The sequence below is a fragment of the Phocoena phocoena genome, chromosome 8 (genome assembly GCF_963924675.1).
Source record: "Phocoena phocoena chromosome 8, mPhoPho1.1, whole genome shotgun sequence".
In the NCBI taxonomy this organism is placed as follows: Eukaryota; Metazoa; Chordata; class Mammalia; order Artiodactyla; family Phocoenidae; genus Phocoena; species Phocoena phocoena.
In genome coordinates this window covers 27,099,589-27,115,902 of record NC_089226.1, presented here as the reverse complement: position 1 = coordinate 27,115,902, position 16,314 = coordinate 27,099,589, and the positions used below count along the sequence as shown (strand labels likewise).

The 16,314-nt window shown below is 37.5% G+C and overlaps 1 protein-coding gene across 1 annotated transcript in view; it reads left to right on the top strand.

Annotated features, from left to right (window-relative positions):
• Positions 1-16,314, top strand: part of CWF19L2 (CWF19 like cell cycle control factor 2) — a 209,204-nt gene that overhangs the window by 29,841 nt on the left and 163,049 nt on the right. The window contains exon 6 of the mRNA XM_065882107.1: positions 13,794-13,887. Within this exon, the coding sequence (XP_065738179.1) occupies positions 13,794-13,887 (94 nt within the window). The remainder of the gene's footprint in view (positions 1-13,793; positions 13,888-16,314) is intronic.

The window sequence follows — 16,314 nt, the reverse complement described above, 5'->3', positions numbered from 1 at the left end:
TCTAATTCTGTTCAAAATGCCATTGGTAATTTGATAAGGATTGCATTGAATCTGTAGATTGCTTTGGGTAGTATAGTCATTTTCACAGTGTTGATTCTTCCAGTTCAAGAACATGGATCTCTCCATTTGTTTGTGTCATTTCTTATTTCTTTCATCAGTGTCCTATAGTTTTCTGCATACAGGTCTTTTGCCGCCTCAGGTAGGTTTATTCCTAGGTATTTTATTCTTTTTGTTGCAGTGGTAAATGGGAGTTTTTCCTTAATTTCTCTTTCTGATTTTTCAGTGTTAGTATATAGTAATGCAAGAGATTTCTGTATTAATTTTGTGTTCTTTGCCTTAACTAAATTCATTGATTAGCTCTAGTAGTTTTCTGGTGGCATCTTTAGGATTTTCCAAGTTTAGTACCATGTCATCTGCAAACAATGACAGTTGCACTTCTTCATTTCCAGTTTGTATTCCAGTTTTTATTCCTTTATTTCTTTTTCTTCTCTGATTGCTGTGGCTAGGAATTCCAAAGCTATGTTGAATAATAGTGGTGAGAGTGGGCATGCTTGTTACTGATGTTAGAGGAAATGCTTTCAGTTTTTCACCATTGAGAATAATGTTTGCTGTGGGTTTGTCATATATGGCCTTCATTATGTTGAGGTAGGTTCCCTCTAAGCCCACTTTCTGGAGAGTTTTTTTTATCATAAATGGGTGTTGAATTTTGTCTAAAGCTTTTTCTGCATCTGTTGAGATTATCATATGGTTTTTGTCCTTCAGTTTGTTAGCATGGTGTATCACATTGTGTGATTTGCGTATATTGAAGAATCCTTGCATCCTTGGGATAAATCTCACTTGATCATGGTGTATCATCCTTTTAATGTTTTGCTGGATTCTGTTTGCTAGTAGTTCGTTGAGGATTTTTATATCTATGTTCATCAGTGGTATTGACCTGTAATCTTCTTTTTTGTGTGATATCTTTGTCAGGTTTTGGTATCAGGGTGATGGTGGCCTTGTAGAATGAGTTTGGGAGTGTTCCTCCCTCTGCAATTTTTTGGAAGAGTTTCAAAAGGATAGGTGTTAGCTCTTTTCTAAATCTTTGTTAGAATTCGCTTGTGAAGCCATTTGGCCCTGATCTTTTGTTTGTTGGGAGTTTTTAAATCACAGTTTCAATTTCAGTACTTGTGATTGGTCTGTTTATATTTTCTGTTTCTTCCTGGTTCAGTTTTGGAAGGGTGTACCTTTCTAAGAATTTGTCTGTTATTTCTAGGTTGTCCATTTTTTGGCGTATGGTTGCTTGTAGTATTCTCTTAACAATATTTTGTATTTCTGTGGTGATAGTTGTAACTTCTTTTTTATTTCTAATTTTACTGATTTGAGTCCTCTCTCTTTTTTTCTTGATAAGTTTGGCTAATGGTTTATCAATTTTGTTTATCTTCTCAGAGAACCAGCTTTTAGTTTCATTGATTTTTGCTATTGTTTTCATTGTTCTATTTCATTTATTTCTGCTTTGATTTTTATTATTTCTTTCCTTCTATTAACCTAGGGCTTTGTTTGTTCTTCTTTTTCTAGTTGATTTATGTGTAAGATTAGTTTGTTTATTTGAGATTTTTCTTGTTTCTTGAGGTAGGATTGTATTGGTATAAACTTCCCTCTTACAACTGCTTTTGCTGCCTCCCATAGATTTTATGTCCTTGTGCTTTCAATGTCATTTGATTCTAGGTATTTTTTGATTTCCTCTTTGATTTTTTTCAGTGATCTCTTGGTTATTTAGTAGCACATTTGTGTGTTTGTGTTATTTACAGTTTTTTTCCCTGTAATTGATAGCTCATCTCACATTGTTGTCCAAAAAGATGCTTGATATGATTTCTATTTTCTAAAATTTATTGAGGCTTGATTTGTGACCCAAGATGTGATATATCCTGGAGAATGTTCTGTGTGCACTTAAGAATAAAGTTATTCTGCTTTTGGATCGAATGTCCTGCAGATATCAATTAAGTCCATCTGGTCTAATGTGCCATTTAATGCTTGTGTGTCCTCGTTAATTTTTTTTTCTGGATGATTTGTCCATTGGTGTAAGTGTAAAGTCTCCCACTATTATTGTGTTACTGTTGATTTCCCCTTTTATGGCTGTTAGCATTTGCCTTATGTATTGAGTTGCTTCTATGTTGGGTGCACAAATAGTTAGAATTGTTATGTTTTCCTCTTGATCACTGAATCACTATGTAGTGTCCTTCTTTGCCTCTTGTAATAGTTTTATTTTAAAGTCTATTTTATTTGATATGAGTATTGGTACTCCAGCTTTCTTTTGATTTCCATTTGCATGGAATATCTTTTTCTATCCCCTCACTTTCAGTCTGCATGTGTCCTTATGTCTGAAATCGGTCTCTTGTAGACAACATGTATAAGGGTCTTGTTTTTGTATCCATTCAGAAAGTCAGTGTCTTTTGGTTGGAGGATTTAATCCGTTTACATTTAAAGTAACATGTATGTTCTTATTACCATATTTTTTATTGTTTTGGCTTTGTTTTTGTAGGTATTTTCCTTCTCTTGTTTTTCCTGCCTATAACAGTTCCTTTAGCATTTGTCATAAAGCTTGTTTGGTGGTGCTGAATTCTCTTAACTTTTGCTTGTCAGGCTTTTGATTTCTCTGTTGCATCTGAATGAGATCCTTGCTGGATAGAGTAATATTGGTTGTATGTTTTTCCCTTTCATCAGTTTAAATATATCTTGCCTCTCCCTTCTGGCCTGCAGAGTTTATGCTGAAAGATCAGCTGTTAACCTTATGGGAATTCCCTTTTATATTTTTTGTTCCTTTTCCCTTGCTGCTTTTAATATTTTTTCGTTGTGTTAAGTTTTGTTGGTTTGATTAATATGTGACTTGGCATGTTTCTCCTTGGGTTTATCTTGTATGGGACTCTGCGTTTCCTGGACTTGATTGACTGTTTCCTTTCCCATGTTAGGTTTTTGTCTATAATCTCTTCAAATACTTTCTCAGACCATTTCACTTTCTCTTCTAATTCTGAGACCCCTATAATTCAAATGCTGGTGTGCTAGATGTTGTCCCAGTGGTCTCTGAGACTGTCCTCAATTCTTTTCATTGTTCTTTCTTTATTCTGCTTTGTGGCAGTTATTTCCACCATTCTTTTTTTTTGTTTTTAGCATGTTTACTGGAGTATAATTGCTTTGCAATGGTGTGTTAGTTTTTGCTATATTTTCACCATTCTGTCTTTCAGTTCACTTATCCATTCTTCTGTCTCAGTTATTCTGCTATTGATTCCTTCTAGTGTATTTTTAATTTCAGTTATTGTGTTGTTCATCACTGATTGTTTGTTTTTTAGTTTTTCTAGGTCCTTGTTAAACATTTCTTTCATCTTCTCGATCCTTTCTATTTCCGAGATTTTGGATCATCTTTACTATCATTACTCTGAATTCTTTTCAGATAGATTGCCTATTTCCCTTCTTGTATTTGGTCTTGTGCCTTTTTACCTTGCTCCTTCATCTGCAAGATGTTTCTCTGTTTTCTTATTTTGCTTAACTTACTGTGTTTGAGGTCTCCTTTCCACAGGCTGCAGGGTCAGAGTTCCTCTTTCTTCTGGTCTCTGCCCCCAGTGGGTGAGGTTTGGCCAGTGGCTTTTGTAGGCTTCTTGGTGGGAGGGCTGGTGCCTGTGTTCTGGCGGGTGGAGTTGAGTCCTTTACATCTGTGGGAAAGGGCCATGTCATGTGGTGTGTTTGGGGTGTCTGTGAGCTTAGTACGACTTTAGGCAGCCTGTCTGCTGATGGGTGAGTATGTGTTCCTGTTTTGCTTGTTTGGTGTGAGGCAACTAGTGCTGAGGGCTGCAGGCATTTGGGTGGAGCTGGTTCTTGAATTCGGATAGAGACCTCTGTGAGAGCTTTTGCTGATTAATATTTTCTGGGACTGGGAATTCTCAGGAAGTCCAGTATCCTGGACTCTATCCTCCTCCCCCAGAGGCTCAGGCCCAACTTTTGGTCAGGGAGCCAAGACCCCACAAGCAGCTTGTCACGGATTAAAGAAAAAAAAAAGAGACAAAACTCCAAATGGTAAAAGCAAAATCAAATGAGCAAAAACAAAGAAACACACACACACACACACACACACACACACACACAGAAGAAACAAAAACAGAACCAAAGAAAACAGAAAACAAGAGAACAGCCAAAGAATCCCAAGGCAAAATTAAACTATTAAAAACAAAACTAACAAAAACAAAATACCAAAATCAAAGCAGAGTGCCAACTGAAGAATAAAGCAAAGAAAACAAAACAGACAAAAATGATTCAAAAAAAAAGAAATGGGGGGCTTCCCTGGTGGCTAAGTGGTTGAGAGTCTGCCTGCCGATGCAGGGGACACGGGTTCGTGCCCCGGTCCGGGAAAATCCCACATGCTGCAGAGCGGCTAGGCCCGTGAGCCGTGGCCGCTAGGCCTGCGCGTCTGGAGCCTGTGCTCCGCAATGGGAGAGGGCATAGCAATGAGAGGCCCGTGTACCACAAAAAAAAGAAAACAAAAATAGAAATGGGTACAAAACCCACGGAACAGAAGAGCAAAGGGAAAATGGAAATACAAAAAAATTTTTTAAATATATTAAAAAACGATGAAAAAGCACAGAACAACAGAAAAGCAAAGTAAAAGTAGAAATATAAGAAGATCAAAAGTATGTTAAAAAAACCTTGAGACTAAATAAAAGTAAAAAAAAAAAACCCCAAACCAATAGCAACAACAACAAAGAAAAAGAAAAAAACAAAACAACAGACTTAACAACAGAATGAATCAAAACTGAGTAAAATTAATAGTAATAATAGTGTTTTCCTGGGGTCTCAGCTGTTATTGTCCTTGCCGTGAGCTACAGCCTACCCCTGCCTCCTCAGGAGACCCTCCAATGCCTCTGTGCTGGTCTCTGGACCTGCTGTGGGCCCTGTGGGGACAGCCGAGGCTCTGATCTGGCCCCACTCATGTGTGTGCTTGCCCCCAAAGTCCACAGCTGTCAGTGCTAGACCATTTTCATTTGTGGGAGTACTCATTGTCTTTTCAGATATTCCATAGGCACAGTATCTACTTAGCTGATTACAGGGATTTAATTTGCCAGTTATGCAACTGATGGAAAGATTTTTGTTTCTCTTTTTTAGTTGCCCCACCCCTGGGGCTCAGCTGTGATTTTATCCCCATCTATGTGTGTGGGCCACCCACAGGAGTCTGCTCCCGAGGCTTCCCTGGAGCAGTTGGGTCTGTCCTGGTGAGGACAGGGCATGGAGGTGGCATGGCTACTTGGATAGTGGGAGCCCTGGCAGCGCCAGGTGCGTGGGGGAGCTGGCGGCCATGGGCGCAAGAGATATGGCCCTAGTGGGAACCTTTTCTAGTGCCCAGTGGCATGCGTGCGAGGGCCAGCCCTGGTCAGTCTGTTTTTAGTGCCTGGCAACAGGTGTGCAAGGGCTAGCCCTGTCTGCTATTTTTGTAGTGCCCAGCGACAGGCTCATGAGGGCCAGCCCTGGCAGGGCCTTTTGTATTGCCTGGTGTTAGGCGCTGGCATGTGGGGAGAGACTGGCTACAATGGTGGCTCCACCCCCTGCATGTGACTCAGCAGTAGTGCCCTGCTTCCATGGCATTCTGGTTTTCCTCCATAGGCATTCTCTGTTGCCATTTCCTCCCTCCTGTTCCCTCACACCATCTCCCCACAGCCAACAGCAGTTCTTGCCCCAGGTTTACTCTCCATTCCCCGTGCTCCAGTTCCCAGCCCCCATGTGCACTGTTGGATACACATCCCAATCCGGGGCACTTAGGGCCATGGTACAGACTGTCTGTGTAGTTTTCACTCTGTCCCATCTGCCACAGGTCGGTCGCTTCACCCTCCATCAACAGCCTCAAATGCTTCCCTTCTCTCCCAACTGATTTCCTCATTGGTGAGGGGGCTTCCCCGGATGAGGGAATTTCTCTCCTGCTTCAGCTCCCACCACTGGCATGCGGGTCCTGTCCCGCTTCCTCTCCTCCTCCTTCTCCCTTCTTTCTTTCTTCCTACCCAGTTATGCAGGGATCTTTATAGTCCTTTCCGGTGTCTAAGGTCTTCTGCTAGTGTATAGCTGGTGTTCTGTGAGAATTGTTGCATCTATAAATGTATTCCTGATGCATCCATGGAGAGAGAGGAACTCCACATCCTCCTACTCCTCCGCTGTCTTGGAACCCCTTTGTTCCTGATTTTAGAGGAAAAGTTTTCAGCTTTTCATCATCAAGTATGAGGTTAGCTGTGGATTTGTCACAAATGGTCTTTATTATGTTGAGATATTTTCCCTCTATACCAACTTTGATGAGAGTTTTTGTCACCAAAGGACGTTGAATTTTGTCAAATGCTTTTTGTGTGTCTGTTGAGATGATCATGTGATTTTTTTTCCTCCTTTTGTTAATGTGGTGTATCATATTGATTGGTTTGCAAATATTGAACCATCCCTGGAATAAATCTCACTTGACCATTATGTATGATCCGTTTTATATACTGTTGAATTTGGTTTGCTGATATTTTCTTGAGGATATTTGGATCTTCATTCATCGGAGATACTCACCTGTAATTTTTTTCTTTGGTAGTGTCTTTGTTTTATTTTAGTATCAGGGTAATTAGCGATGGCCTCATAGAATTAATTTGGGAATGTTCCCTCTTCTTCAATTTTTTGGAGGAGTTTGAGAAGGTATAGATATTAGTTCTTTTATATATGTTTGGTAGACTTCTCCCAGGAATGGATTTGTTCCTGAACTTTTGTTTGCTGAGATTTTTTTAAAGTACAAATTCAATTTTACTACTAGTGATCTTTCTGTTCATATGGTCTGTTTTGTCCTGATTCAGTCTTGTAAGTTTTTATGTTTATAGAAGTTTGTTGATTACTTCTAGGTTGTCCAATTTGTTGGCATATTAATTGTTCATAGTATTCTGTTTTGATGTTTTTGTATCTCTGTGATAGCAGTTGTTATTTTTCCTCTTTCATTTCTTATTTTATTTGGGTCCTCTCTCTTTTTTTCTTGATGAATCTGCCTAAAGGCTTATCAGTTTTGTTTATCTTTTCAAAACATCAACTCTTGGTTTCATTGGTCATTTCTATTTTTTTTTCTTTTTTGTTCTTTGTTTTATTTATTTCCTCTCTGATGTGAATTGCTTTCTTTCTGCTTTTGTTCTTCTTTTTCTAATTCCATTAGATGGTAGGTTAGGTTGTTTATGAGATTTTTCTTGTTTCTTGAGGTTGGCCTTTTACTGCTATAAACTTACCTTTAGAACTACGTTTGCTGTGTAGCACAGATTTTGGAAAGTTGTGTTATTTTCATTTGTCTGGAGGTTTTGTTTGATTTCCTCTTTGATTTCTTCATTGACGCATTGGTTTTTCTTTTAGTAGCATATTGTTGAGTCTCCACATTTTGTGTTTTTTCTAGTTTCATGCCTTGTGGTTGGAAAAACTGCTTGATATAATTTCTATCTTCTTAAATTAGTTGAGACTTGTTGTTTGGCCTCCTATGTGATCTATTCTGGAAAATGTTCCATATGCACTTGAAAAGAATGTTTATTCTACTGTTTTTGGATGGAATGTCCTGTAGATATCTACTAAGCCCATCTGGTCCAAAGTACCATTTAAGTTTACTGTTTGGGCTTCCCTGGTGGCGCAGTGGTTGAGAGTCTGCCTGCCGATGCAGGGGACATGGGTTTGTGTCCCAGTCCGGGAAGATCCCACATGCCGCAGAGCGGCTGGGCCCATGAACCATGGCTGCTGAGCCTGCGCGTCCGGAGCCTGTGCTCCACAACGGGAGAGGCCACAACAGTGAGAGGCCCACGTACCGCAAAAAAAAAAAAAAAAAAAAAAAAAAAGATTACTGTTTTCTTATTGTTTTCTTGTCTGGATGATTTGTGCATTGATGTAAGTGTGGTGTTAAAATCCTCTTCTATTATTTGTTATTGTCAATTTCTCCCTTTATGTCTGTTAATATTTGCTATATATATATATATATTTAGGTGCTCCTATATTAGGTACATATATGTTAATGAGTGTTATCTCCTCTTCTTGCATTGAAATCCTTTTTGTTAATAATGCCCTTCTTTATCTTTTTTTATTGACTTTATTTTAAAATTTGTCTGAAATGAGTACTTCTACCCCTGCTTTCTTGTCATTTCCATTTGCATGAATTCTTTTTTTCTATCCTGTCACTTCCAGTTTATGTGTTTGTCTTTCTGTTTGAAGTGAGTCTCTTACAAGAAGCATTTAGATGGGTCTTGTTTTTTTTTTATCCAATCAGCTGCTCTGTGTCTTTTGATTGGATCATTTAGTCCATTTACATTTGAAGTGATTATTGATAGGTGTGTCCTTATTCCCATTTTGTTACTTGTTTACTGGTTGGTTTTTCAGTTCTTCTTTGTTCTTTTCTTCTTTTAGTTCCTTCCCTTGGAGTTTGATGATTTTCTTTAGTGGTATGCCTGTGTTGCTTTTTCTTTAGATTTTTTATATGTAGTACAGGTTTTTGGTTTGCAGTTACCATATGGTTCATATATGTTGACCTATAACTATATTTACATGTTTTAAACTGGGAGTCATTTAAGTTCAAACACATTCTAAACGATTTACATTTTTCTAAACCCCTTCACCACATTTTGTGTTTTTAATGATGTATTTTACATATTCATGTTTTCCCTTAACTGTTCGTTGTAGATATAGTTGATTTCACAGTTTTTTGTCTTAATCTTAGTAAGAGCCTATTTAAGTGATTGAGTCATAGGCTTTACTATATATTTGCCTTTACTAGTGGGATTTTCCCTTTCCTATAGATTCTTACTTGTTGTAGCTTTTACTTTTCCACTTAGAGAAAATGCTTTAATGTTTTTTTAGGGTTGGGTTAGTACCCTCTGTGTTTCCTGTACTTGGATTTCTGTTTCCTTCTTCAGGTTCTGGCAGTCCATAATTTCATCAAACACGTTTTTGCCCTGCCTCTCTCTCTCTTCTCCTACTAGGACCCCTAGAGTGTGAATGTTGGTATGCTGGATGTTATCTTAGAGATCCCTTAACTGTTCTCATTTTTTTTAAACCTTGTTTCTCTTTTTCTGTTCAGATTGAGTTAATTTTTATTTCATCTTCTTCTGTATCACTTTGTCTGCTTTTGGTTCTTTCTAATGTGTTTTGCATTTCAGTTAGCATGTTCTTCAGTTCTGTCTTTTAAAAATGTTTTTTAGTTCCTTTTTAAAATTCTCTGTTCATCTATTCTTTCCTCTAATTTAGTCAGTATTCCTATTATTAATGCTTTGAACTCTTTGTATATTAAGTTGTTCACTGCTGTTTCATTAGTTGTTTTCTTTAGGGTTTTTCTCTTGTTCTTTCAGTTGAAACAGTTTTCTGTCTTCTCATTTTGCTTAACTTTCTCTGTGTCTGTGATATTAGGTGAAACATTTACCTACTCTGATCTTGAAGGAGTGTCCTTGTGTGGGAGCATTTCTATGCAGTCTCCATGTGCCCAGTGGCTTTGATGGGAGAACTGGATCTGACCTGAGCATGAGTCACATCTTTCCACAGGGTGTGCTGGCAGCTGTCACCTTTGTAGGAGGTGAGGCTGGAAGATGGAGGGACTAGAGTCAGAGCCAGGTGTGAGCCTGGGGTTCTTCTCTGCTCAGTGACCAACACCACCTTATTGGAGGTGGTGTAGGGCCCCAAGTTCCTGGAGCAGAAGCCCTGTTATTTGGGAGTGAGCTGGCTCCATTCCCTTTAAGTGTGTACTCTTCTCGTTCCTAGCACCAGTACTTTGCCCCAGAGGGGACCAGTATTGGAGCAAGAGGGGCCAGAGTGGGTGCTCGGCAAAGGTCAGGTGTGGGCTGTGGTGTTCTGGACCCCAGTCTGAGTTTCAGACCTCACCCAATGAGCTTCTTCCCTAATCAGCTGCAGCGACTGCCACCTTCCCCCACCCCCGTCAGATGCCATTCTGGGTCAGGTTAGCTCTGTCCCTCAAAACAGCATACTCCCCTCAGTCCTGTAGCCCTTGCCCCAGTTTGGAGCTGCATGGCATAGCAAGAGAGGCTGGAATGGGCACTTGGCTTCGGTCAGGGAGTGGGCTGTGGTGGTCCCAGACCAGTCAGAGTTACAGACTGCTCCTGATGTGCTGCCTCGCCAAGCACCTTCAGGGGTTGCCGTCACTCCATTCAGATGCTGTTCCAGATCTGAGCAGGGTTCATTTCTCATAATTCTGTACTCTTCTTGGGTGCAGCATCCCTTGCCCCAGTGTGGAACTGTGCCATGGAGCAAGTGGTGCTGTAGTGGGCACTCGGCTTAGGCTGGAGCATGGGCTGGGGGTGTTGTAGGAAACTGGCCAGAGTCCTGGGGCAGTTTAAGTCTACTTCTGCTGCCTTGTTTTGAGAGTAATCAAATTTGTATGTGCTCTTCCTGAGCAGAGTCTAGGTTTCTTACAGTCCCCCTGTTAGTCCCACTGGTTTTCAAATCAGCTAAGGGGACTTGTCTTCTTGGCATTGGACCCTAGGACTAGGGGACCCAATATGCGGCTTGAATTGGTCACCCCCCAGGGAGGATCTCTGAGTCCATGTAATCTCCTTCCTTTTCTGTGTCCCCTCCCAGGGTCACAATTCCTGACTTGATTGCTTCTCTTCTCTTTCTACTTGAATCTGTGTGGATTTTTCTTACAGCCTTTGTTGTATAAGAGTCTTTCTACCAGTCTTCTGTTGGTTTTCAGTGAGAATTGTTCCACATGTAGATGTATTTTTGCTGTGTTCTTGGAAGGAAGTGAGCTCCACATCCTCCTACTCCACCATCTTGATCTCTCCTTCCTACGTCATCGTATTCTTAACACATGATAAATGTTTGGTTTATTTTGAGGAAAATACAGCCCTTGCCTTAGAATCAAATGATAATTCCTATAATGGGAGTGAAAATAAATGAAGATCGTAGGAAGAAGACTAAAATGATGGTCCTTAACTGAAGCTTCAGGGTGAAGCATGTTGATTTCATATGTCCTCTTCATATTGAGGATATCATTTCTTTTGTGCTTTATGCTAATGTTTTTCATATTGTGAGTCAGAAGTTTATTGCTGTCATCATTTAAAAATATAAAATATCAGCATGTATTACATGTAACAAATATACGTTTTGTTTCCTAAAACCTTTGTTTTGGATACACATACACACAGAAAATCTCTCTATGGGTCAAGGTCACAGAAAAGCTTGAAAGCCAATGCTCAAGTCTTTGTGTCTTCTTGGCTTCTTTCTCACATTGTGCTGTAAGCTGCAGATCTATGGCACATATCTATAAAACCAGTCTATAGCACATAGAGATGCATACCAATTTTTCAACCTTTTTTCATAAGCAGGACATCTCCCCACTCCAGTCCTTGGCTTTGTTTCCATTCCCCTGTATATGCTGGAGCACCTTTAGTATTTATTATGTTTTAGAAATTGAACTAAGGACTAATGTTTTCTGCTTGCACATAGAGCCCAGTAGTCATGTGGCTTCAGTTATGCTTACTGCTTTGCATTTCTCTTCTGTTTTTGGTCCACAGAGATGGGTTTATCTTGTTTTGAACTTAGCAGTGTTTTATATTTTGTATATCTTTTCGGTTTGTCCTGAGCAGAGACAAACATGGCAACATGAACTGAACTTTAATAAATCTCTTGACTAGAAGGTCTGAGCATGTTTTAGAGATTGATTCATGTTGATATAGTTTATTTCTATTTCATTCCTTTCAATCACTGTATAGTCTTTCATAATCTAACTCTGCCATTCTGTAAATATCCATTCCTCTTGGAATGGATATTTTGTTTTTCACTCTTACAAACTATTACAAGCAGTGCTAAATTTCTCCATAGTGCATATTTAGAAGTGGAATTGCTAAGTTATTAAGTACGCACCTATTTTCTTTCACAAACACTTGCAAAGAGATTATATCAATTTATTGTGCCCCAACAATGTATGTTTCTTAACCATACTTAGTATCTGTATTGTCAAACTTTAAAATTATGTCATGCTGAATAATGTGTGAGAAATGGTATTTCATGTATTAATATGCATTCCTCTGATTACTAGGAGAGATCTTTTTTTTGTCATTTAGATTTCTTATAGTATGAACTGCTTGTTTATGTTTTTTATCTTTTTCTTACTGATGGTAGTTCTTTATATATTCAGTCTTGTGTCTTTTGTGTACTTTCAGATAGTATCTCATAATTCGTCTTACCAGTTGTCAATTGTCCTCCTCAGTTTGTAATTTTAGTCTTTGTTATCCTGTTGAATATCTGATATGTATCTCTCTGAGTGTCCAAATAAGACCACTGGAAGAAATTGTAGATACTGTGAGATTTTACAGTAGGCTAAAAAGGGAGGTGGCAGAATCTTTTTGTGTGTACATTATAAGAAGTCAAATCCTTACTACTTTGCTTATCCCTCTAAGTTAACCTTTAACATAAAAATTTTTTTGTTTGTTTTTTTCCATTTTTTTGCCGCACCATGTGATGTGGGATCTCAGTTCCCAGACCAGGGATTGGACCCGCGCCCCCTGCAGTGGAAGCACGGCATCTTAACCACTGGGCCACCAGGAAATTCCTAACTTAAATTTTGTTCTTTGGAGATTCTGTACTTTTTTTGTCAGCTTATGAATACATTTTAAATGCTTTTTAAAAATTTTTTATCCAACATTTTTGTTTTCAAAGGTTGGTTCTGGAAGCTAACATTTAACTCTTTCCATTCTTCTCTATCTAATTGCCATTATTATTTCTAATAATTGCCATTATTAGTTCTAAGAAGCATTTTCTGACCCCTTAAGTCAAATTGGATACCCCTAGTATATGTTTCTATAGCAGTCTTACTTTCATAGCACTCTTCTATATTAATATTGCTTGTCTTTCTCCTTTCTCAAGGCCATAATTTCTTTGATGGTAAGGACTATGCCTGGCTTATTAATTATAGCCCTAGTACCTGGCATAGTGCTTGGAACACAGTAGACACTTGCACTGTGACTAGGCTACTGTCATCTTTTTCCTGATTACTACCATAATCTTCTTACTGGTTTCCTACCTATAATGTTGCTTTTCTCCAGTCTTTTCTCCACTCTGAAACCAGTTTGCTCTTTGTGTAACACAAAGCTGATCATGTTTATGACTTACCATTGCCCCAGCAGAAAGCTCCAATAGCAGTTTAAAGTGGTTCCTGTGGCCTAGTCCCTGATTATTCTATAACCTAATCTCTTATTGATGTTCATTCATGCTTCTCAAGTTTTAGCCAGTCTGAATTACTTTGTTCCCTAAAGGTGCAGTGCTTTTTCTTTCCTCTTGGACTTTATGAACATGCTTTTATTCCTACACTTGAACCTCTTAATTCTCTTTTCCCACAGAAGAAACTGGCTAATTCTTGCTCATCCTTAGGTCTAATAGTACTCATATTACTTCCTTTAGGAAGTCTTTGATTTGTCAGCATGAGAGGAGTTTGAATTATGTATGGCTTTAACACTCTGTACTTCTGTCTTCAAAGCATTTGACAGTTACTTGTATATTGTCTGTATTCCTCACTATCTCATAAGCTAGCAAAGGCTGTGTTAGGCATATTGACTATTACATTTTCTGCATCTAGCACAATTCTGATTCATGGTAAGTATTCAAGAAAAGCATTGAATGAATGTTAATTTAGACATTATTTCCTGCAAGTTGGAAAAGAGTGTGTCTTAAGAGTTTTTAAAGTATTTCCCTAAGGTTACAATTGTTAACTGAGTCTCAGGTTTTTAATTTATTAATATATTTTATGGTGGGGTTATTTTAAAATTGTGACCTCTGAAAATGTTTTGTTCCAGTTCAGACTGCTGGAAAGAGAATTGAATCCATACTGGAAGGATGGTGGGACAGGTCTTCCACCAGAAGACTGTAATGTGTCATCAGTTACTAAAGGTATCTTCATATTTTGATGATTTTGATTTTGATTCCTAAGGGAATCAACTGAGTCTGCTAGTAGATTGGCAAGATGTATTATGAATTCCAAAAATGAATAATAATCTAAATCAGATTTTGAGATGTATTAAATCTAAATTTTATCACTAGTTATTATTTAAATAATTCTGCTTGATGCTGTAATTTTTATCTAGTCTGCAGATATCTGTGTCTGTTTATGTGTTTGCAAAACAATGATGTATATTGATTATCTGATGTGAAATTTGTATGGTTTTATATTATGAGCATCTATGGATTATTACTAAAGGTTCAGTTTACATATAGGAAAGCAATGATAAAACATGCAGTCTTTTAAGGCCTCATTTAAATTATTAGTACTTGGGAAGATTATTTTAACTATACTATGTTAGCAAATTTATTAAATATTTTTATATTCGATGATGTTTTTATATTTGAGTTTATATTTTGAATGGATTAATGAAAAGTATGGTTCTGTAAGGATGTAATCCTTTGGTTTGTTACATTCTATAACAAAATGTAAAAAGTATTAAAGCTCTGAAGTTTCATGAAAATGATGTATAAATATTAAAGATGTGATTTTATATTTTCAGAAATTCTTACTTTGCCAGCATTTACAAATTTTATTGATGTTAGGATAGTGCTGTTACTTTCCAGCAGATGGAAACAAAATACTTGTGTCACGTATTCATACCTTTCACCATAATTTAAAAAAATACTTATATGCCAGTTAAGTGTTACATTGACAACTCAATGAAAAGTTTGATTAATTACAATTAACCCAGTATGCACATAGTAGTATTATAAATTATCTTTTCATCTTAAGTCATTTCTCAGCAGAATGTTTTCCTGCTTTTAATACATAGTTTATTTTTATTTTGGCCATTTGTTATATTCTTTTGTGTTTTATGAGAGATGTCCCTGGAGCCACGTTATAGGTTCCTTTTTAATTTATATTTATTAGTTTTACTGAAGTTATTAGTAATTATAACCTTTTCTTTATTGCCTTTCAGCTTGGGCAATAAAGAAATGTCTCTGCTGGGCTATATAATAATAACTGTAGTCATATAAGATTCTCTTTGAAATACTGATGTTTAGAAATTTAAGAGTTTGGGAATCATAAGTTTTCTCAGTGAACCATTATTATGTAGGGCCGATCCAAGCTTTTACCATCCTTGTTGTCAGAGGGCAGTCAGTAAGTTCATCTATAGGGAAGACTTAGAATTGGCAAATCCTGTCTGAGTATATGTAGTCAGCAGGTTCTTAACTTCACTGATTGGAGAAGACCCAAAGTTCTACCTTAGGTAGTATCTTTCAGCTTGCTGAACCAGTAGAATCAAAGACACTAGGAGAAAAATGACCATACATAAAGGTTTTAGAGAGCCTTTCTCCCTTCCCTTTCATATAATGCTTTCACCATTTCCCTTTCTCATATTTAATTAGAAGGAGGAAGAATGACAGAAAGCTCTGAATGTCTGTCAGAGGTTCAGATCCCTGAGTTGAAATTAAGCTTTAAAAAATGATTTGTAGGTTTTTCTGCGTATGAAGATAGTGTAGTCGTTCTCTTTAGACTAGTGGTAGAGTTGAAACTGTGAGGCACCTAAAAGTGTTATAAAAGTAGTATTAAGAGGTATGTAGAGGTGCTATAGTGTTTATATTTAAGGACTTAGACTTTGGAGTTTGACTTCTTGGGATTAGAATTTTGGCATTTCCACTCATTAGTTCTGTGATTTGGGGAATGTTTCCTGACTTCTCTGAGCCCAGTTTAAACATTGTAGTAGGGAATAATGGTATTACCTGTCTTACATGGTTATTATGAGGATTTATCACAGAATCTGGAATATAGTAAATACTTAATAATGATGTTGTCAAATATTTGTCCTTATGATGAAATGTTTTGGGAAGATTTTATCAACAGGTTTTTTGGTAATGATTGAGGTGCCATATACACAATAACTAATTTGTTACTCTTGATATTTTTTTTCTTAGAGAAAATTAAGTAGAAAAATAAATAAATTTTCACTGTCCATACAAAATTATCTTAAATCATATTTTAGTAATGGGAATATTTGTACAATTTTTAAGTTTACAGAATAACACGTTTTTGTATCAGTTTATTTTCAATAGCAGCCATGTGAGGGTAGCAAAGTAGATGTCCCAATTGTATAGGAAGCTAATACCTAATGTTCAGGAAACTAAGGCTGAAATTGGTCAAGTTATTTGCCTATAGTCATATGAGTAGTACTAGAACCCAGGTCTTCTGATTTTAGTCTAGGGTTAGTTACTCTAGGTTTTCATTAGAAGACTCTGTTACCATGTAGTTAGTAGATATTCCTGCTTAATAACTCTGTATTTTTGTTCATCCATGTAGATTATTTTCCCTCTTTATTTTTTGGCTTTCTCTTACAG